Here is a 24782-nt window from a genome sequence, read left to right on the forward strand (position 1 = left end):
GTCAGGGCCATTCATAGGTATATGCTATGTGGTATGGGTTTTGCTCTTTGTTGAAGGCTGTATGGTGACCTATAGTTGCTAGCTTCAAAGTAATTTGGTCTCTGTTAGAGATTTGTCTCATTGACAATTATACCACTTCTCCTAATTTGAAAAATGTAGAGTTTAATTTTCCTCTTGTACAGAAATTGCCAATTTCAAAAAATATGTGGTCGCATCTTGTCACTTCTTGCTGCTGAAATTCTTCTTGTTGCTATCTAGTGAGAACACCAAAAGTAAAACGATGCAAGACGTTTGGGCCACACAGCCAGTTCGGCCATAGTCGTTTTGGCCATAGTCCTTTTGGCCATACTTTGTAAATTCCTTTGGGCCATGGTATAGAGAGGAAAATATAATTGTTTTTAGAACTAGACGTTAAGAAACAAATGGAAACAATTTTACATGCATTTTAATCATACATTTATACTCATAATAAGACATGGATAAAAGTTAAAAATATTAGTCTAATGGTGATTATCATGATTTATATCATTATAACAAAATAAGTTTACAATATACAGAACAAGACATGATAGTTATTTAAAAAGTGAAGATGATCATTTCTTTGGTATATCTCAGTATAAATTATGCTTTTGTAAAGTGATTATAGAGAATATACCAAACAAGAAAACTATAAAACAGCATGACCCAATTTATGTTCAAATTGATACAAACATATATATATATATATATTCTTTTTTTCAATACAAGAGTGCACACGCTGAAATGTCTCGCCTGCTATACTGACCATTGATTTTATGTTGAAAATCTTAAAGATAAACTATCATAAAGGTTTTACTAAAAGCATTACAGAAACTTAACATTTTTAAAGATCTATGACAATGAGGTCAAGCCGTCAAGGTCAGATAAATCGTGTCAGACAGACATATACACCTTACAATTTTTGTAAACACCAAATACAGTTGACTATTGCGTATGCTAATTGAAAAACAGACCAAAACACAAAAACCTAACATTGACCAATGAACCATGAAAATGAGGCCAAGGTCAAATTATACCTGTCAGACAGACATGTGTACCTTGCAATTATTCCATACACCAAATATAGCTGACCTATTGCTTATAGTACTTGAAAAACAGACCAAAACACAATAAATTGCTTCGCTGAGCGCAGCTGGATACGACCGCTGATGTCCAACACTGAAAAGTTGGGCCAAAATGGACACAATATTCACGCTTGATACAGGTCTGAATTTGGATTGTAACTAAATTTTTGACACATAATAGGTTTCTGAAACAGAATAACTGTAGTCAAAGAATTTCAAATTGGTTATATGATTTGAATTTATATTCAATTTATTGCTTTTGTGCAATACCCTATGCTGTTGCGAATTGACCCCCCCCCCCCCGCCCACCTACCAAAAAAAATTTATTTTACTCAGGTTTTTTGCTTTTGTGCAATACACTATGCTGTTGAATATTAACCCCCCAAAAAAAATATTTGAAGATATTTTCTTTTCTGAAATCTGAAATGAGAAAAATTGTCCCCCCTCGAATTTTTTTCACCTCCCCCCTTTCCCTTATTCCCCAAAAAAATTCTTTCCCTCAAAGATATGGTCAGTCTCTCAATTCAAATTTCTAATGCAGTTTGCAACCAAAATTACCCATTTCAATACATCATAAAAGTTTTAAAATATAAAATGACATACATAGTCATGGCTAAAATTAATATTAATTAATAGTAACTGCTAAAAATAAATTGACAGCTAATCACCTCAAGACAATCATCATTTCTTAATACATAATTTACAAGCAGTGTAAGGGAGGTAATCAAACAGTGTTCTTTAATTTGAATTGGATTACCTCCCTTACACTGCTTTTAAATTGTTTTAATTGTCCTTAAACCAGAAAAACCCTTGTTTTCCCCTAATTACTAAATGGTTTGAGCCATAACCCCCCACAGTCAATCCTAACCATCCCTTTGTTGTATGGAAGTTTGTGGTATAATTTCAGAGAGATTCATACACTTTAACACAAGTTATTGTCTGGAATCTACCAAAATGCTTATTTAGGCCCCTTTTTTGGCCCCTAATTCCTAAACAGTTGGCACCATAACCCCCAAAATCAATCCTAACCTTCCTTTAGTGGTTATAAACCTTGTGTTAAAATTTTATTGATTCTATTTACTTATACTAAAGTTATTATCCGGAAACCATCTGTCTTTGGACGACGCTGACGACGTGATACCAATATACGACCAAAAAATTTTTGATTTTTGCTGTCGTATAAAAACTTAACATTGACCAATGAACCATGAAAATGAGGTCAAGGTCAGATGATACTGACTAGATCGACATGTTCACCTTACTTTCATTCCATACAACAAATATAGTTGACCTATTGCTTATAGTACTTGAATAAAATGCTCCGCTGGGCGCAGATTGATACGACCGCAGAGATCGAACCCTGAACAGTTGGGGCAAGTATGGACACAACATTCAAGCTTGATACAGCACTGAATTTGGATTGTCATTAAATATTTGACACAGCATAGGTTTCTGACACAGAATGAATGTGGTCTAAGAACTTAAAATTTTTTAATTTACCTATTCAAACCATATCATTATTATTTGCTTTTAAATATAAATCAGAAATAACCAATTTAAAATGGAAAATTTTAAAGAAAAAAAAAGGAAAAAAAATCCCTTCCCCAAATTTGTTGAACCCCCTTATGATTCATCACCCCCAAACTCAATCCCAGCCTTCCCTTTGTGGTATGGTACCTTGCAGTACAATTTCAGAGAGATCCATACACTTGAACACAAGTTATTGTCTGGAAACTAGAAAAATGCTTGTTTTTAGGCCCCTTTTTGGCCCCGAATTCCTAAACATTAAGGGCAATTACCTCCAAACTCAAACCCAGCTTTCCCTTTTTGATATGGAACCTTGTAGTACAATTTCATAAAGATCCATACACTTACACACAAGTTATTGTCCTGAAACTAGAAAAATGCTTGTTTTTTGCCCCTTTTTGGTCCCTTATTCCTAAAATTTTGAGGCAATTACCCCCAAAATCAATCCCAGCCTTCCCTTTGAGGTATGGTACCTTGCAGTACAATTTCAGAGAGATCCATACACTTGAACACAAGTTATTGTCTGGAAATTAGAAAATGCTTATTTTGGCCCCTTTTTGGCCCCTTATTCCTAAATGTTTTGGGCAATTACCCCCAAACTCAATTCCAGCTTTCCCTTTGTGATATGGAACCTTGTAGTACAATTTTAGAAAGATCCATACACTTACACACAAGTTATTGTCATGAAACTAGAAAAATGCTTGTTTTTTGCCCCCTAATTCCTTAAATTTTGAGGCAATTACCCCCAAAATCAATCCCAGCATTCCCTTTGTGATATGGAACCTTGTGGTACAATTTCAGAGAGATCCATACACTAACACACAAGCTATGTCTGGAAGTTACAAAAATGCTCATTTTTGGGCCCTTTTTGGCCCCTAATTCGTTAACTGTTGGTACCATAACCCCCAAAATCAATCCCAACCTTCCTTTTGTGGTATTGAACCTTATGGTAAAATTTCATAGAGATCCATTCACTGAAACTAAAGTTAGAGTGCGAAAACCAATGTGTCTTCGGACAACGACACCAATGTCATACCAATATACGACCGCAAAATTTTTTTGTGGTCTATAAAAAAACAGATCAAAACACAAAAACTTAACATTGACCAATTCAATGAACCATGAAAATGAGGTCAAGGTCAGATGAAACCTGCAAGACTGACATGTACCCCTTACAATCATTCCATATACCACATATAGTTCACCATCTGCTTATAGTATCTGAGAAACAGACCTAATCATGTAACTTTAACCTTGATCACTGATCCATGAAATGAGGTATAAGTAAGGTGAACCCTGTCTGACGGACATGTAGGCATTGCAAGGAACCCATATACCAAATATAGTTATCCTACTACTCAAAGTAAGTGAGAAATTCAGATGACAAAAAACTGTTACTATTTTTCAAGCAGTCACTGAACCATGAAAATGAGGTCAAGGACAATGAACATATGACAGACAGAAACTTTGTAACATAAGGTATCTGCATACAAGGTATGAAGCATCCAGATATTCTACCTTTTGAAATATAAAGCTTTATACAAATAGTTTACGCTGCCGCTGCCGGATAGTAATACCTATGTCTTGCATACTGCGACTTTCGTTGCAAGTGAGACAAAAAACCCATATCGTATAGTCGGCTATAAAAGGCCCTGACATATATAATATGTTAAGAAAATAAGAAAAAGTGTGGCCGAAACAACTATGTCCCAAATGACTATGGCAGAACTGGTACTGTGGCCGAAACAACCCATGGCCGCATCAGTTGTATGGGAGAAACGTCTCGAAAGCAAGTAAAAGAAAGCCGCTAAAAACATACGTGTGTTAAGGTTCAACATAACCTTTTGGCTAATATGGCCGTATTTACAACACAAATTTTTCTCTGAGTACAAACAAACCTGTGCACCTGGAAAAGTTTTAAGGCAAGGCAGGAACTAGATAATTTAATTTCAAAAGCATTTTATGCTTCCAAAAATTATAAACTTTCTGGATTTTGCTATTCATTTTTTTTTCCGTTCCTGCAGAAGGGAAAGAGGTTTGAGAAACTCCCCTCATAAAATAAATGCTGTGAGTAGTATTGATTTAAATGGACAATAGATGGACAATAGACATCTGCAAACACTAGGTGATTTAAACTGTGTAACTGAGTGGACCGTATCAAATGAAACTCATGTGTTTGTTTATTTTGCTATCTTCTGCAGACTGGAAAAAAATGCACATCAAAATCCAGGTAAGTTTTTAATTTTCTGAAACATAGTCACATAACTTTTATGAGGGTCGTAATGGGGGTATCTTCAATTTTTGGTGCATGACGATAAAATGTACACTTTCTTTTAGACAATAAAAAAAATCGACAGATTTTGACGTATCACATTAAATTTTTCCTAAATATAGCGGTAAAGATAATTATTTGAGACCTCTGACGAATCACGGTAAAATTTTAACCAATTTAACGCTAATGGTAGCTGAAAATGACTGTTTGACGCCTGACGGTAAAGGGCATTCCTACCCTTTTTTATATATCAAGGTCCTGTCATGCCTTAAAACTTTCCTATACAATGTATGCATCAGTTTGTCTGTACTCATAGTAGATTTTGTGGTAAAGCCAAATTTTTAAATTCATTTTGATGAACCTTAAGGCAATGAGGGATAATTTAAATTAAAGGGAAAATTCGCGATTTTTTACTTATCATCTTATTATGTTCATAATACCATAAAAAACATATTCACCAAGTTTTATCTGGATATGAAAACTAATAAAGAAGAAAATTGGGAGTTATTAATTTTATTTATTCGAACTTCCTGACTTATGTGACGTAGTTTAAGTCTTTTTGCATGCCGGGAGAGGAATTAATCTCATTTAAATCTTGTTCGTTAATCATCTAATAACGCGATTTAAAGCGCATCAACGACTTTTGGCGTAGCTATTAACCAACTAATAATTAAGAAAGTAAAGTGATCAGTCGTGCAACTTTTAAAAATAAAATGTACGATTTATATTTTAAGGATTTCTGATATGATTATAGTCATTATAGTAATAAAAGTAAATCATACAATAGAATATTTTTATGAATTTTTATTCCGACGGATCTTTTCAACAAACATATACAACTGATAGTGTATTAAAAATGAATGTTTGTATTCTCACCTTTTACTTCAGTCTAGCAAACATTTCTCGCTAGTACTGTGTAAAATTAATACAATGTGTATTGTACTGTGACACTTAGTGACTACCTGTTGAATGCGTGGTTAAATTCAAGGTATTTAAAGGTTTGCATTCTGTAATTCTAATCTTTTGATCTTCACTCAGTGAATTTTAGCCGTCACGGTTCACCCGGCGTTCCAGGTGTGAACATCATTTCGTATGAATGATCAACGGGAGTGATAGTTTGAGACAGAAAATAAAAAAAGAAATATAATTATTTTGGGGGAGTAATATGGTGGTATATTTTTATATTTTCCCTACGCTCAGTTTAAAATGAATTATGACTGCTGAATATTTTTGTAACAATGAAATACTGAATTAATTTAATTGAATAAATAATAATGGCATTCTAAACACGAGTGTATGAACTAAAAATTGTACTATTTTAAATTAGAATCGGTAACCTTGCATATTTGAAATAGATAATTACCAATTGCAATTATATAATTTGGTCCGTCCAAAGCGATCTTTATTTACATATTCAGGAATTAATGTCCTTATCAAAATATTTTAAATCTCACAACGTATAAATACTTCAGCCATTTGAAGAAAGATGTTTAAAAAGTTGACAGGAATTTAAGGTCAACTTTGTCTTATTGGAATGAGATCGAATAATTACGAACAAAAATTATTTGCCGGTTTGAAAAAGATAAAAAAAAAATGATAAAAGAGAAATGTGGGTTTGAGACAGAAAAAAATAATTATTTGGGGAGGAATATGGTGGCAAAATACCTGAATCGCCGTTATATATATTTTTTATATTTTGCGTTAGCTCAGTTTTTAAATAGATGAGTGAGTATTTTGTTGTAACATCGGAATTCTGAATAACTTTCAATGCAATAATGTTATAAATAAAAATGGCCAACGAAAACGAGCGTATAAACCAAAAACTGTGCTGTTTTGAATTATCATCGGTACCTTGAGTATTTAAATGTGCAGAGAACATTATCAGTTACATTAATATAGTTTGGTCCGTCCAAAGCGATCTACATTAACCTAATCGGGAATGTCCTTATTAAAATATTCTACATCTCACAACAAATACTTTAGCTATTTGACCAACGATGTTTAAAAAAAAATTACAGAATCAATCTAACGTCAACTTTCCTTAATTGAATGGAGACAGACCGGCGGAATCAATTTTCAATGTGCTTTATATCTTGTGCCTTTGCAAGACTTATCATTCATTCCTAAACCATGTCTATGTCCATATACATATAATTATATGTCTGTCTTAACTGACAAGAATACTCCTGGTTTTACACTAGTAATTTGTTGGGGCACTTTATAGCTTGCTGTTCGGTGTGAGCCAAGGCTGCCGTGTTGAAGACCGTACTTTGACCAATAATGGTTTACTTTTATAAATTGTGACTTGGATAGAGAGTTGTCTCATTTGGCACTCATACCACATCTTCTAATATCTATAAGCAGTATACTAGTATTCTTTAAATTTCTGTGATTTAATACCAAGAAAGAAAAAAATCCCGAAATTAATTTGATACTTTGATACTCAATATTTTTCCTGGAAAATATTCACATCCTCATTCGGTCTGAAAATAAGATAAGAAACTGGTATACAGAACATGCAGAAGTGTGAATGTCATAAAACCTTGTTATATCAGAAACCATTATAAATGTGAACCTGTATACGTAAGACCTCATGGGACGATGTACCTAACCACATACAGGTAATATACAAGTAGCTCTGTTATACCCGGAAATGTCAAGGTTAATCACTACCGATACAGAATATACCAATGCAAAGTAAATTCTGATGATTGTGAAGCATGACCATTCATGATTTTAGAGGAGTCTTAGGTGGGGGATTGCCGGAACAATTTAAATTCTGACTAGATTTTTTCTCATAAATAAATCACTGAACTAAAAAAAAAAAGAAGAAAACTACGTCCAAGAACAGAATTCTTTTTGAAAATTCATAAATACAACGTTCTTATTTTGTAACTTTCGATAGACTTGACCTCCAACCCCCAACCCCCCCCCTCAAACCTGGGAACATTATATCTAACAATGTTTATGTTCCTGCCCAAATAAAAAAAAAAGAAGAAGAAAAAAATGAAAGAGATGAACCACTAGAGATGAACGGTAAGTCACATCAGATTCAGATATTTATATAGTCGATTGTCGTTAACTGGAGATGTATAGTTACATGTCTCTGCGTTAACTGATAAGAATAACAGGAAAGTATAAACTTGAAATAGATTTATGATGAATAATATGCAACTGCGGCACCCCTTTTTATCAAAACGTACATGCATGTATTTTAATGACTGTCCGTTATTTCGATTATAATGACAATTGTACGTGAAAATCCTATAGTTGGTGAGACTTTTTTTTTACCAGATATGCGACTTTTCGTATTTATATTTTCTCTTATATTACTTTTATTTAATATTTTATGCATAAGTGCAATATTGGGAATGGTTTATTCTCCCCAAGCTAACGTAATAAATTAATCAACCCTCAAGCTGATCAGACGTTAATACAACTACTATCAGTCTATCCGGAGTGAAGTTTCTTTATTTCTTCAAATAAACTTTTTGAGGATCATTAGTGAACGTCCAGTGGCATATAAATTACATGCATGTCGGAACAGGAAAATTGGAATAAGGTTCTATTAGAATATACATTATACCCAACAATTGAGATGATGACGAATTTCTTCAACTGTTCGAGAACAATCTAATTGAAATATAAATCTGTGATTTTACTATGTCCATAACTTCGATGAACCAAAGCAAGTTAGATATCGACCTGTATTTAAATCAAATTGGTTCTGGATGTTCTTTCTTATATTCAATATACAATTTTAAATTGCGACTATCTAAAGTTCCGTAACTTTCTATCTAGGCGTATAAACCAATGATCGACAAGTGCGTACATTTTTGTTAAATCAATAGTCTTTCATGTTTCAAAATGTCCATCATTATTGACAACGAGTATATACTTACATTTTCCCTAATTTACCCTTGGAAAAAATATGTAAATAGATTTTTATTTTATCAAATCTTTTTTGGGAATTATTAATATTTTCATAAATATTATTCTTTACACCAGAAATGTTATTTATAAACAAGCGTATGAGTTTAGTAATGACTAGTATATCACTATCGGACACGCAAGACAGAGATATTATACCCCTGATAGTTTCAAAATGGAAAGTTACAAGTTATCGGCTGTGTACACTGACCAATACCCTCAGAAGTGAAGCGATGCATGAACATGCTTTATGTGATTGTGTAATAAGAGTTTTTAAGCCCGACAGGAAATCGCTTGAATACCTGGACGTGTCACCTCACAATACCTCAGGGAATAATTCCTTTAGCCATGCTGGTGATCAGATAAGAGAAGGTCCGAATTTATTTAAATAAGTTTATTACATAAAAGGATTATGAACAAATTAGATTTTCGAAAACGATTTTACACGTAACACTTATTTATGACATTGAACTTTGACTTTTTAACTAATTCCCATATAAATTTCTTGTTTCAAAAACTTCGTAAAGAAAAAACAGTTTAAAAGCGACAGACCATAGTTATTTAAAAAAATAATATAAACATTTTCCGTATCAAGTTAGTTAGTCGGATAAATGCGACTACGTTAGGTTACTGCTGGTTTTGGTCCTTTGTGGTTTATAGATATATCGTGGTTTCTAAACCGAGAAGATGTCAAAATGGCCGCACGCAGAGAATTGATACTCTAAATTTAAAATCGAGGTGATCTCTTATCTAGCAGAATAAAACTTTAATATTTATGAATTTGTGCTTTTTTATACAGAATGGACATAATATCAATTTTTTATTTTTTTGCGAAGTTTCCCTTTAAAGAAGAAAAGACGTAAATTTCAACATTTTCACAGGTTTTTTAACAGTCACGAATGAAATACCTACTGTTTTTATTATATTGATTACATTCGTATTGAGAAATTACACCGGTTTCATGGGAGCTGCCATGTTTAAAAATAAAAACATTTCGCCGGCATCAATTTTAGAATCATTCTAGGCATGTTAAACTATCTATTTATTGATGTCATTGGTACAATATTTATACTGAAGAAAAATAATTGACAAAACAAATGCATGATTACTAAGTATACCTTCAAAAGCTGTCATGCTGGACGTTTGGTTTCTAGAGCTATTTTCGCGGAAAGTTAGTTACGGATATTGAAGACAATAAAATTTAAAAAAAATATATTTTGAAGAGAATTTTTAGGTTTGAACTTGAGAATTAAATATTCTTTATGTTGATTCAATTTTTTAAAAGAATTTCCACGCAAATTTATAAAATTATGAGTTGTTTAAGACTTTATTTTACTCATAGCTTTACATGTTCTTGAGTTTTATAACATCAAAAAATGACTTTGGGTTAACTTTCTCCGTTTATTACAGTTATAAATAACAAATACTGAGATGAGTGGAGCAGCTAAGAAAGGTCCCGGTAATTTGGTAAATGTTTTCTCCAGTTTTTATTAGATGACATTCACTATAAAATGAAAAGTGCAACCATTACTTACAGTGGTCAGTGCACTGATTTTCCAATCACAAGTCTGCAGTTACTATATAGTACCTTGTAAGGTCTGTAGCAATTCCACTTAGGGACTCAGTGTGAAGTAAACTCCTTATATTGGAGACCAGAACCTAGCCTCTTTAGTGTACTTATAGTTTGTGTGTAAAGGGCTGGGACTGTGTACATGTTATTTTTTGCTTAAAGCTCACTGCACGGCAGGGACCTATATGTTGTTTTTGCACAAAGCTCACTGCACGGCACGGACCTGCTGTGTACATGCGGTTTTTGCTTAAAGCTCACTGTATGTGTGCCTTATCCCATTTGGTATTCTGTGTCTGGAGTGATTTTCTTATTAGCACCCCCTCAGAATCCTTTATCAAGCCCTCTAATAGGCTCTATCCACTCAGACTCTATTCTGGAAACAATTTTATGAACTACCTCACCTTGAATGTAAGTGTGATTTGAATAGAAGACATATCAGCCTTTAGGAATTTGTTACAATTTTTAAAATACCTGACTTTAAAGGGGCATTAGCTACGAGATAAGAAAAAAATTAGAATATGATTCAGTTTAGGTCAATCATTAATAAAAGTGATATAATGAAATAATAATTCGCTTTTAGCAGCCAATTTGGTCCAATTTTGTCAAAATAAGCTAAGAAACATTGCTGATGAATTATTCACTTGCAAGTGAATAATTCGACCTCATTTAATCCGTATTCATGTGACCTTCAATTTAACCCATTAGCTAGAGATTGGTTACGCATATTTTAGTCATGTTTAGCCATTAAAAGGAAAAGAATGTCAACATTGAAATGGAAACAAAGGTGAACCATTTCGTTGACTGATTCCATCTACAAAAAAAAATTCTTATACAGGTAAAAACAATAATTAACCTATTTTTTTAACCTATAACATGAAATCAAACAGACATGAAAAAATCCAATTGCACGAGGTCACTTATCTATTTATATTTATGTTTATATCGGGTTATGTGACCGTCGGCAGTCTTCAGAGGTCATCTGGATAGTGAAGATGGCGTCTAGATTAAACTCACATTAAATTCTGATAAATATTATCGAGTACATGCATTGTTTACTGTTTATTTCAGACTTATTGTAATTTGGATATAAGTTTTAGTATGTTATAAATCAAATTGAGAATTTGAGTCAAATAGGTCAACATGATTTTGACAGCTAATGCCCCTTTAAACAAAAGTTATACATTTATCTTGTCAAAAATATAGTGCTATTGTTCCAAAGATGGCCATATTAACATTATGTTTTCTCTCTGACCTGTGACATTTCTCTTATTTGAATGAAAGGTAAAAGTTTTTTAATAAGATGTATTTTTTTTCAAAGAAAGACAAAAAATCAAATCTGTATGAAATTAAGTGACCCTCAGACATTGACACAGTGGCTTTAATTAAGCTAATTTTATCAACTGAAAGAAATGATTATTTTTCTAAACCCAAAATGATTATACATGTAATTCTAAACTAAAATAGTGTTAAATATTAAATCACCATCATCATGATCATGCCTGAGAATATGATTTGAAAGTTTGCACATTTAATATTATATATACTTCCATCTTTCCAATAGTAAGTCTTGAAATGTTTTACAGGCTTTGGTATAAAGGGGAAAAAATATTGGAAAATAAGATCAGAAAATATTGGCTGGATCACAGCACCAATAATACTTTGATTTACATTTATCATGACATTGTTTCAGTTGATATGGAAACTTTCATTGACCACAATGTTTTATTTTTTACATCAGAAATTGCTGAAAGATGCCTTTATTATTACAACTGGCGGTACTGTTATGTTTGCTGGACATCAGATATATAAAGGAAATGAGAAGTTTTATAAAGAGTATGTAATGCCGTTTTTTCAATTGTTTGATGCTGAAACATCTCACAAGATGGCAGTGAAGGCAGCAAAGTATAAACTGGTACCCAAATCAAAGATTCCACCACATCCTGTACTGGTTTGTATATTTAATGCTTTCATGGGCTTCAAATCTTTATATATACATGTATATGTGGGCTCCAAATTTTTATATATATGAAAATGTTTATCAGTTGAAAGCTTGTATTTTGTTTTATGTTTACTCTTGAACCTTTGTATGTATTCCATGTAATTTATTAGAATTCAAGTGATGTTATTAGCACTTACAAATATTTATAAGAGTAGATGTGGAGTGTAGAAATAGAAATTCTTTATTTGTCCAATCATGGACCCTTGCGGGTTTTAAATTTCATACATTGATTAAAATGATATTTTTTTATGACAATAAAATAATAAAATACAACATAATAGAACAACGAATAGTCAGTGCATGCACATGAAAGTTGATAGTGAAGACAATCAATATGTAAGGATTATTTCCCTTTGAACAGTATCTTATAAACTTTCAAGATATTATGTTGTTCAGAGTTGGAAAAAAAGAAGCCCCAACTAATTTGATATACGGGTAATTTTCTCCCATGTACATGCAGCAAGGATTTGTATAGTGAGACTATACAAATCCTTTCATGCAGCAACCAAATACAAAATATTTATGTATACACCATGTATATATCAATAGGCAGCAACACAGTACAACTAATTAAAAAAACATCCAGAGGTCAACATACAAACATCCAGAGGTCAGCATACAAACATCCAGAGGTCAACATACAACCTACCTTTCTACAGACAAGTTACTATATTATATGACAACCTTTAAATCACCATGAGTTTAAAAAAAATAAAAATTTGATAAATTAAAGAGAAAGTAACAAAGATATTACATAAGACACCCAAAACTAAATGTTTAATTTGTTTTCCATATTTTCAGGCATCGAGAGTATTTGACAGAGATTTCCCTAGTCCAGTAGGGTTAGCTGCAGGTTTTGACAAAGATGGTGAAGCTGTAGATGGCATGTTAAAAATGGGATTTAGTTTTGTAGAAGTTGGCAGTGTCACACCTTACCCACAACCTGGTAATGAGAAACCTAGAGTGTTCAGGCTGAAAGAGGATAAGGCAGTTATAAATAGGTATCTGTAGTGATTGGCACTGGTATAACAAATTCAAAGTCAATAATTAGAAGCATAAGAATTACACAATCACTTTTGAAAATAAATTATTTTTTTCAACATCTTAGTTTATGCTAGAAATACAAATTTGATTTAAATCATGGTGGGAATGGAAAATTTTAAAACAACCTAAACAAAAAATATTACGGAAATCTGTCCATAAAAAAGCTGCTTTGTATGCAATTATACCACATTTCCTTATTTTTAATATTACTTGTTTTTTCTGGATATCCTGTATCCTTTGCCAACAACTATACAGGCAAGTGTATTTCTAAAAAAACACTACTCTGCATCATTTGGGTACCTATGTAGAAATTATTTTGAAATGAAATAACAATGCATAGAACAGTCAACAACTCAAGAAAACTTTTTCAAATTCATTAAAATAAATTCATTATAGATATGGTTTTAATAGTGAAGGTCATGATAAAGTTTATAACAGACTCAAAGTTCGAGAAGTAGAGCCTCCTGTCGTCGGTAAGTGTCAGAATTTATTATATCTTATAGTACTTACTCCTGTGGTGGACACATAACTACGGTGCTGAATACCCCCATAACTCCACCCATTCCACATCCCTGAACTGAAATCTTTATCACATACCCTTTGTAACAATTACAGTCTCCTTATCACAAACTCATGTGATTGCCTCATGTGCAAACATGCATCAAGAGTACATACAAAGCAAGTAATTTCACAAATTATGTCTTATAAACTCTTATGGAATAGCTTGTAATTTATACCTTCTGTTATACTCTTGTTTAAAACATTGCTTTAGCCTTTTAAAATACCAATGGGTCAAATACTGTCAAGTTGCAGTCTAAACTCATTCATTCAAACTAACCAACCAATGAACAACAATAGACCATTTTCATATAACCGACTTTTGACTCGGATGTATATAATTTTTAGACAGGTTACCTTTTCTGTGGTGTAGGACAGTCTGGTGCTCATTCATTTAAGAGCAACTTAAAGAAGTAAAAACATGCTTACAATCTGTGCAATTTGGGAAAAAAAGACAGTTTCTTATGAATTTTCATCTTTAGATAACAATTAAAACAGTTGATTTTTCCCCAAATTGAACCAGTTGTCAGCTTGATTTTACGTCTTTTAATTGCTCTTTCATGACAAGAGTACCACAATGTCCTACCACAGAGTAGGTAGCCTGTCAAAAAAATTATATACTCCGGAGTCAAAAGTCTGTAATATGTAAAAACTCTATTGAAAGAGAAAAGTTACAGTAAGGATCAAGTAGGTAAAACATGTATAGTGAAATATATATGTTCTAACTATACAGTTAAGGACCATCAACTTGTTTCATTTAAGAATAGGAAAAATCAAATATTGTATAACTGCTTTCAGACACACAAGTAAAATTAAAAGTTTTAAACCTTGCCATGTGGGGGCCGTAATATTACGGCCTCTACCCAAAATACTGTTTTTTGGCTCTCCATACTTTTAGAGGTCAACTATATGGTATGTATTTCGAAGTTGATGCATGTTCCCTCAACCTGAGACTATTTAGTGGTATTTTTCTGAGGTTTAAGGTGCAGTTTGAGCCCAAATATGAACCTCGTAAATTGAAATCAGATAAAACTGGTTTTTCTGGAGGGGTGGGCTTCCCTTCTGTGTCTGGGACACACAGTACAAAGGCCTTAACTTTAAAAAATAGTGTCAACTAGTAGGCATATAACTACCTTTCATGTTTATTATTGAAATACGCTTAGGGAACGACTACTTCCGGTTACAGGTCCAGGTGAAGCTAAAAATCTGCAAATTCCGGATTTCTGGTGGAAATGACCTTCTTTAGACAACCAAACTTAGATCAGGTTCACTCCAAGCTCAGCACTTTTGGGGTCAATTTGTTCACTGGGGTCCACTCTACATGCAGACTACAGTGTGACACATCTATCAGCATCCCTCAGTCTTCTGGGTCATGAAATAGGATGAAAAATCTTCAAAATTGACACTTTTTGCACCTGATGGCCGCATTTACAAGGAAGCTTACTTTACATTTACAACCTCCCTCAAGAAAAATGAACTATACAAATATGCCTTGCTTACTTTTCAAAGCAAGTAAAGTTTAGCCAATCAGAATATATGCTGTGATGTTTGTTCCATTTATGATTTCCTTACTTCAGAGCTACCGAGTACTGACATTTTATATACCATACAAACATATCCGAACAAAATGAATAAAAATTATCTTTGTTTCATTCAATTTTTTATTTGGGAGGGTGATGGAGGTTGTAGGAATGCTGGATCTTTTATCTGCCATTTTACAGGTATTTGTTTTGCAAGCAGGATCCTGTAGTGCAGTATCTGTTATTTTGGTTCCGTCTGTCTGTTTTTCCTTTAGTATAAATCAGATGGTTATTTTTCTTTTTTTAATTATTTTTGTTATCCAATGGATTTTCATAACTTACTATAGAGTATTGGCTTTGCTAATCCTTGAAGTGATTACAGTTACCAATAGTCAGTTCTCTAACTTTAGTTTGCCTCAATCAAATGTGATGAAACTTATACACAATGCTTATTACCACAAAACAAAGATTGAGTTTGAATTTTGGGGCGTCATTTTTACCATTCTAGAATTATGCCCCTTTACAAATGGAAAAATTGCTGAATTTTTCGTTTCCGTTCTCTAACTTTAGTTTGCCTCAACCAAATGTTATGAAACTTATACACAATACTTATTACCACAAAACTCAGATCAAGTTCAAATTTGGGTAGCGTCACTTTTACAGTTGAGTTATGTCCCTTTATAACTTTATATGATATGCTAGCAGGGGTATCATATGTGTCCCATGGACACATTCCCCATTTATTTTTTTATAAGTTGGAATTGAACAACACATATGGGATAAACACAAAATTATTCATTTATGTCAAGGCCTTTTATATCTGACTATACAGTGAGTGAGTTTTCTCACGGTTGAAGGCCATACGGTGACCTGTAATTGCTTATATGCACATCATTTGGACTGTGTTGGATAGTTGTCTCATTGGCAATCATACAACATCTCCTTATTTTTATGTAAAATACAAAAACAAAGTGCAAATTTAATATTTACTTTTTAAAATGACTATGTTAAAAAACAATATTTACATCTATTGCAACTTTGAATTTGTAGACTTTGAACTAAAAAAATGTCAGATGAAGTACTTTTAATTAAAAAATTTGTAGATTGTTTTTATTATTGCCAAAATTGCGTTAGCTTTCTCTTTTAATAAAAATTCATATTTGATTACATTTATTGATGTCTTTCAAAATTACTGCACTTTTCTTGTATCCCTGGTGCTTTCGACTGGAGAACCGTCGTACACAAGCATCGCACAAATTGGCACTCCAAGGCGGGTGGGGAGCAAGAAGGTGAACTGTGGTTTATTTTTAAGTCTCCCAAACGAAGTTTGGGAAGACTTATTGTTTTTGCTCAGTTCTTATTATTATTATTATTATTCTTCCTCTTCCTCTTCCTCTTCCGCCGCTTTTAAATTTGAACTTGTCCGCACCCGTTCTCCAAAACCACTTGTCAGATTAACTTAGGGTTTGACAATATGTTAGACTAACATGTCTAGTGGTGCAATCAGGGTTTTGTTTGTGCAATGGGGTTTATAAAGGGGTACTTTGAGGGGCAAAAAGAAAAGAGGGTTTTACTATAGAACCCTATGGGATTTTATTTTTTAAAATTTTCAAATGATTATAACTTGAAAACCGTTTGTGATAGACACAATCTTTTTAATTGAAAATGTTCTAAATGATAAAACCCATTAAATGAAATACAGGGTTAGTCCCCAGGGGTCACCCCCACCCCCTGCCATTTAAGAAAGTTCTAATACCTTGTAAGTGGTCAAGATCCCCACCCCTAAACCATATATATTCTGGTTTGTCATGCTAAGATGGTTTGAATGATATACAGGGTTAGTCCCCAGGGGTCATCCCGACCCCCTGACATTTGAGAAAGTTCTAATATCTTGTAAATGGTCGATATCCCCACCCCTAAACCATATATATTCTGGTTTGTCATGCTAAGATGGTTTGAATGATATACAGGGTTAGTCCCCAGGGGTCATCCCGACCCCCTGCCATTTTAGAAAGTTCTAATATCTTGTAAATGGTCGAGATCCCCACCCCTAAACCATATATATTCTGGTTTGTCATGATAAAGCACATGAAATGAAATACAGGGTTAGTCCCCAGGGGTCACCCCCACCCCATGCCATTTAAGAAAGTTCTAATATCTTGTAAGTGGTCAAGATCCCCACCCCTAAACCATATATATTCTGGTTTGTCATGCTAAGATGGTTTGAATGATATACAGGGTTAGTCCCTAGGGATCATCCTGACCCCCTGCCATTTGAGAAAGTTCTAATATCTTGTAAATGATCGAGATCCCCACCCCTAAACCATATATATTCTGGTTTGTCATGCTAAGATGGTTTGAATGATATACAGGGTTAGTCCCTAGGGGTCACCCCCACCCCCTGCTATTTAAGAAAGTTCTAATATCTTGTAAATGGTCGAGATCCCCACCCCTAAACCATATATATTCTGGTTTGTCATGATAAAGCACATCAAATAAAATACAGGGTTAGTCCCCAGGGGTCACCCCCACCCCCTGCCATTAAAGAAAGTTCTAATATCTTGTAAGTGGTCAATACCCCCACCCCTAAACCATGTATATTCTGGTTTGTCATGTGAAGATGGTTTGAATGATATACAGAGTTAGTCCCTAGGGGTCACCCCCACCCCCTGCTATTTAAGAAAGTTCTAATATCTTGTTAATGGTCAAGATCCCCACCCCTAAACCATATATATTCCTGTTCGTCATGTCTCGAACATTTGAATGACGTTTAGGGTCAGTCCCCAGGGGTTCCCCCCACCCCCAATGTTCTAGTATCTTGTAAATGGTCGAGATCCCCACCCCTAAACCATATATATTCTGGTTTGTCATGCCAAGATGATTTGAATGATATACAGGGTTAGTCCCTAGGCATCACTAATGCATATAACTTTACTGGACCAAACCAATTTTCACTGGGTTTTTGTCCAATGTCAGGCGACCCTGGGAATTACGAATTATGGGAGCTTCGTTTGGGAGACTTCGTAACAGCATCCTGTTACAATCATTTCTTGTTATCAATAGTACCGCTTAAGTCGACGCTAACGGCCGTCTTGACCTTGTTGTAGGGTATGAATGATTCGTTCATTGTTGAAGACCCTACATCAACTGTCAAGATGAAGAACAGGAATAAAAGCCCTGTTTATTGATAATTTTCTATGTATTGTGTGCGATTTTGTTCCATGTACATTTACTCCATATCCTTTCATTTTCTTTTGTATGCAAAATTTCCTGAATAAGTATTTTATCACTTTGTCTTTGTTCAACAATTGCGATAATAAATGCACAAAAAAAATTCAGAATTTGCAGGAACATCCAAAAATGCTTGAAGGACTTTTTTCATTTAAAATTCATGATATTCTAAATACTTGAAAAACCTCTATTTGTAGAGGTTTTCAAGTATTTAGATATTCAACCATCATGGTTAAGTGTCATCAACAACATGAACAAGAAAATATCCTGACGACTACTTAATTCTCTGTTTTAATTTATATGTATGCAGTAAAAATGTGAAGACAAGACATATTTTTATACGACATTTTACTTTTATAGCACTAAAAAATAATATTGTTCAAAGTGTCAAAATATAATTTTCTTTTCATGAAAGGAAATTAAACAGAAGAAATTGTTTATACAACATTTTTCTAAACATTATACTGCATTATTGAATGAGGGAATGACAAATTGAAAATTTGAAAAGATTTGAAAAAAGTAAGAGTTGGGAGAAAAGTAGTCTCACAAATCTTTAAAATTATAAACCCACATTTCACTATTTAGCCTTGATTTATAAGGGAAGGTTTTAAACTAAAGTACATCAGATAAACTCAAGATGACAATGAAAAACGCCAAACATTTTACACTTTTCTTTCTTACAGTGAAATGACAGTCAAAAATATTGTCTGTGTTTGCTCGAGAAATACTCTTTGATTCATCATGCAGATACTTCAATTTTATACTTACCTGTAAAAATGTGCATGTATTGTAGACTTCTTTCTTTATGTGCAGGGATTGGTAAAAGCAATTACCAAATTTAAAATTCTACTGAATTTCTTAAATTCAGTTTGAATTTTTTAAATGTTTTGATTAATTAAAGAGTAACATGAAATATTCCGTTTTTCTCGTTCTCTTAGGACGTTTATGGAATTGCATTTAAATGGGGATTTTATTGTCAATTTGTTCTAAATATTTCTTCTTTTTAAATATAAAATTGTTTTATCCCATAATAAAATTTTGTGCATAGCTGATTATTTTAAACATAACAAAATCATAAAAGGTATGCTGTAATGTAAGTTGCTGATTAACATAGTATAAACGGTACCAACTTTTCTGCACCAGATGCGTATTTCGACAATCAATGTCTCTTCAGTGATGCTCGAGGCCAAAATATTTGAAAATCCAAAGCTTATTAAAAACATGAAGAGCTATAAACCAAAAAGGACAAAAAAGTTTAGCCAAAGCTGGACGAGGAATCAGAGCTTTGCATGAGGGATTATTAATTTTGTTCGTGCTGTATTAAATTGTAATTGGGCTTGTTATGAAAATCTGAAGAGGGGTGAACATATATAACATATACAGAAAAAAATATCTCTAATTTTACTGAATGTACATAGCAAGATAAGATAAAAGATACTGAATAATAATAATAAGACTGAAAAAGTGAGCACAAGTTTCATAGGTCTGATTAACAATTATAACTTGCATGATATATCATTCATTGATTGCCAATGCAATAAGTGCGACATAAATTCTTGAAAATTTATTCAATTTTATCAAATTATTTAGATGTTGATCTGTAAAACATATGTATCACTAAGAAAATGGATTTTTTTCAAATGTTCGGTACTTCCAAAATTTTAGTGATAGAATTGACAAACATGACTGAACAAATGAATACTGTATGAAAATGTGGCAGTCTTTAAACATGTGTTAAATAGAAGCATTACCATGTGCATTTTTCTGATGAAAATATCAATTGTAGATATGTGCTTGTAGATGCACCAACTGATCAACCTTAAAATAGTTATTTACAAATGTGAGTGTTATTACAGTTGGTGATAATGTGTCACATAATAAAAGACATATTAGTATTGCTCTCTTGAAAACTAATACTGTAAATTCAGAAATTAATGTGATTTTTGAAGATTGAATAATAATGCTGGTTTTATTATTGCGATTTCAGGAAATCTTCATACAGATATGTGTGTCTGATAACAGAATGCGAGTTCTTATTATTGAGATACTCACTCAGTTGCATTAATAAAAACCTCACAATAATTTCTGAATTTACAGTAGTTAAAAGAAAGATATTCTGTTAAAACTGGGTGCCTATAAAGTGCGAAAAGAAATAGAAACGACAAGAAACGAAACGAAATGAAAAGAAACGAAATCAACATAAAACGAAACGAAACGAAATCAAATAACGAAACGACATCAAATTACGGATCACTTTAATTAATTTTTTTTAATCTATTTAAAAACAAAACTTAAAAAAGATCATAAAATACTTAGACAAATACAATATTGTATTACTAATGTATGTGCCTTATTGTGGTTTTTCGTGAGGGTGAGGCAACACTGACTGGCCTCTCAGAATTAACGTTCCTACAGTTGTCATCCCAGCTGTTTAATGGTACACTGGAGCATCCAAGTTTAAAACTGACTAAGGCACGGACCATTTGACTTTTTTTTGGGGAGGGGGAGTCTGGTCTTTTCATGTGGACCTGGATTTTTTTTTCGAACGCTACGCGGGACAGATTATTGTTTTCATTGTTCAATGTAGAAAATTTATTTGGGATTTTTTTTTTTCTATTGGAAAAATGTGGGCAACTTGGATTATTTTTTTTTTAATCCAAGTGCTGGCTGACAGATAATTTGTTTTACCTAAATCAGGGCCAGGATATTTTTTCTAAAAAGACCCCCCCCCCCCCCCCTTTTCCCCAATAAAGTCAAATGGTCTGTGTCTAATCGTGTCTGTCTAGTATAACATATAGAGTTCATAATCAAATATTATATATTGTGTTTAAATTCCTAAACCACAGCTTGTTAACGATTACGCTGAATTTCACAGTTTTTTTCCCAATTTTAATAGAAATTGTATCAAACTAGACAATACTATTTATAAATATAATCGGCTTAATATTCAATTTGACTGATTTAAATTTTATTTCTAATTCGTTTCGTTTCTTTTCTTTTTGTTGGTTCCTATTTCGTTTCGTTTCGTTTTATGTTGATTTCGTTTCGTTTTGTTTCTTTTCGTTTCTATTTCTTTTCGCACTTTATAGGCACCCGTTAAAACTATTGTTTACAATGATTTCATTATACAATGAACATATCCCGTAATATTTATAAGGGGGAATCTTTTTAGAAAGCACATTTAACTGATTTGAAATTGAAGTGGTTGTATTTAAAATTTCTGTTGTAAAGGACATAAATTTAAAACCATTTCATTCATAATGAGATCAACTAAAATGTGCTTACAGCCCCTAAAATCCTCCATTATACTTTTTAAATAGTCCTTAATTAAATATGATATTCTTATTTGAATAAAGATAAGCGTTGTTATAAGCATAAAAGGTTAATGAGACAAATAGTATTTAAAAACACAGATCTTTGTTAAATTACACATTATGAATGTCATGGTTCACTACATTTATAATGTTTCCCACAATTTCAACTGTCTGTCTATATGTTCCAAATCTTCTTCCAGATTATCACAGCTCATATAAGTATCTATGATTTGAAGTAAATGCTTTGGAATTTCATCATCTGAACCAAATCGTTGATCTTTTTGTAGAGTCTGTGTCTTGTATCTGTAAAAAACAAAAGAAAATTGCAATCTGAATAAACTCAGATCTTTCTCCTTGACCCTTTATTCTTGTTTGTCGCTGCATAAAAGATCTGATTTTATTGTCCCGCCTGCGACAAAAGTTGCAGTATGTGAGACATAGGGATTACTATATATATATATATAGCTATCCAAAGGCAGCTGGGGTGTAAACTGTTGTATAAAGCTTTATATTTCAGAAGGAAGAAGACCTAGATGCTTCATACCTTGTATGCAGATACCTTATGTTACGACGTTTTCATCTGTCATATGTCCATTGTCCTTGACCTCATTTTCATGGTTAAGCGACTGCTTAAAAACAAATTTTATTTTTTTTTTCATGTGAATTTCTCACTTATTATGAGTAATAGGATAACAATATTTGGTATACGGTTTCTTGCAACGTCTACATGTCCATCAGACAGGGTTGACCTGATCTCAACCTCATTTCATGGATAAGTGATTAAGGTTAAAGTTACGTGATTAGGTCCGTTTCTCAGATATTATAAGCAGTAGGTCAACTATGCTTATGATTATAAGGGGTATATGTCAGTCTGGCAGGTTTCATCTGACCTTGACCTCATTTTGATGTTAATTTTTTTTTTTGGTCTGTTTTCAATAACCATAATCAATAGGTGAACTATATTTGATGTATGGAATAATTGTAAGGTGTACATTTCTGTCTGACAGGATTCATCTGACCTTGACTTTATTGTCATCGATCTTTGAAGGAGCATTAGTTGTCCAATTCATGTTCACAGATTTGACTCAAATTCTCATATTTGATTCATAACAAACTAAAACGTATATCCAAATTACAATAAGTCTAAAATAAACAATTAACAATGCATGGAATCGATAATATATATCAGTATTTCGTGTGTATATTAGTCTAGATGCCATCTAATTATGCAGTGTTTTTGTCTCGCATCACATTTTCTCTGTTCCAAAAAAAAGGGTACATTTAGGATAAAGTGAGAATTATCCTTGATGAAATCCATTGACTCTTTATGACAATTATGCACCAGTAATAGTGCATTACATAGTGATATTATTTCCAAATTGAGATATTCATTGTCTAGTCTGTTCAGGACAGATTGCAATACTTTGACTAACGATGGTATCAATCGTAACTGCTTTTTCCTTTGTGTAAGTAGCATGACAATATTAAGGCCATTCTGTATATACAAATGAGTATAAGAAAAGTCTCCCAACAAATAATATCACTAAGTAAGAATGAGAACGAGTTATATGATATCATAAAAGCATTATTTCATTTGTTTTGGATAACTGAAATGCTCATAACATGCTGTATTTTTGAGTTATAATTTAGACCCATAGTGTTATGAGGAACATTTCACAATTTTTTATACACCACCTACAATATCATTTTTCTGGTCCCTTCATTTGTGTGTCCATCCATCCTTTATCAGGTTAAAGTCTTGGTTCATAGTAGGGTAAATTTTTATTGAGGGTAGTTTGTGATTTTACAGTTACTGAACATGGAAATAAGATGATGATTCATTGATTGATTGATTTGGTTTTTTAACGCCACTTTCAGCTCTGTTTGTTATTTCGTAGCGGCCAGTTTTATTGATGGAGGAAGCCAGAGTGCTGGGATAGAAACACTGACCTTCGGTTGGAAAACTGACGATCCTAGTCAATTAAGATTGGAGTCAAACGCATCTGCCATGTGCGGGACTGGAACTCACAACCTCAGTGTTGACAGGCTAGTGATACAGTAGTTGAACTACATAGACCACTCAACTACTGTGGCCCCAAAATAAGATATTGCAAAAAGGGGCATTTCGGACACATATTCTTGTATGATACTGGAATAACCAGTCTTCTAGCTGTTATCACTGGATATGCTAAATTTCTTGGTGGATTCAGAGGGAGATCCTAGTTTAGAAACCCCCTTTCTTCAAAGCTTTTGAATCAAGTAAAATTCTATGATAACCCAATTTTATAAATTTATTGATCCACACCATAATTTAGACTGAATTTTGTAATTCTATACTGACTGCAGATGAAACTTATATCTTACAAATGAATAGATTTTATGCCATGTAATTCTAAAAGCTGGGAGGGGGAATGAGATTGGCTTACTCATATTTTCCAATCAAAAGGGGGCGTACGCCCCCCTCAATCCACCAATAGGGTTGGTCAACTGCATCATACTTTAGCATTTCCTGTCATTGTTTAAAACAAAGAATACTTTGAAATTGTTGAATTACTAGTCGTCTCTCTTAAAAAATATATGGTTTTCAGTGAACTGTGTATTACAATAGTCTACAAGGGGCCACAGTCAACATTCAATCAATCAATAAATCAATATTTACAAATAACACCCCTTTTTAGCTCACCTGGCCCAAAGGGCCAAATGGGCTTTTTTCA

At 33.0% G+C, this 24782-nt stretch overlaps 2 protein-coding genes across 3 annotated transcripts in view; one reads left to right on the top strand and one right to left on the bottom strand.

Moving 5' to 3' along the window:
• LOC127700426 (ATP-dependent RNA helicase DDX1-like) overlaps positions 1-10002 on the bottom strand; it is a 270402-nt gene extending 260400 nt beyond the window's left edge. The window contains exon 1 of the mRNA XM_052203879.1: positions 9951-10002. Within this exon, the coding sequence (XP_052059839.1) occupies positions 9951-9966 (16 nt within the window). The 5' untranslated portion in view covers positions 9967-10002. The remainder of the gene's footprint in view (positions 1-9950) is intronic.
• A 180-nt stretch (positions 10003-10182) lies between these two features.
• LOC127700428 (dihydroorotate dehydrogenase (quinone), mitochondrial-like) overlaps positions 10183-24782 on the top strand; it is a 31623-nt gene continuing 17023 nt past the window's right edge. For both annotated transcript variants that reach the window (XM_052203886.1, XM_052203887.1), the window contains exons 1-4: positions 10183-10299; positions 12141-12350; positions 13203-13402; positions 13842-13918. In XM_052203886.1, the coding sequence (XP_052059846.1) occupies positions 10264-10299; positions 12141-12350; positions 13203-13402; positions 13842-13918 (523 nt within the window). In that variant the 5' untranslated portion in view covers positions 10183-10263. The remainder of the gene's footprint in view (positions 10300-12140; positions 12351-13202; positions 13403-13841; positions 13919-24782) is intronic.

This window comes from Mytilus californianus, unplaced genomic scaffold (genome assembly GCF_021869535.1).
Source record: "Mytilus californianus isolate M0D057914Y unplaced genomic scaffold, xbMytCali1.0.p SCAF_5, whole genome shotgun sequence".
NCBI classification, from domain to species: Eukaryota; Metazoa; Mollusca; class Bivalvia; order Mytilida; family Mytilidae; genus Mytilus; species Mytilus californianus.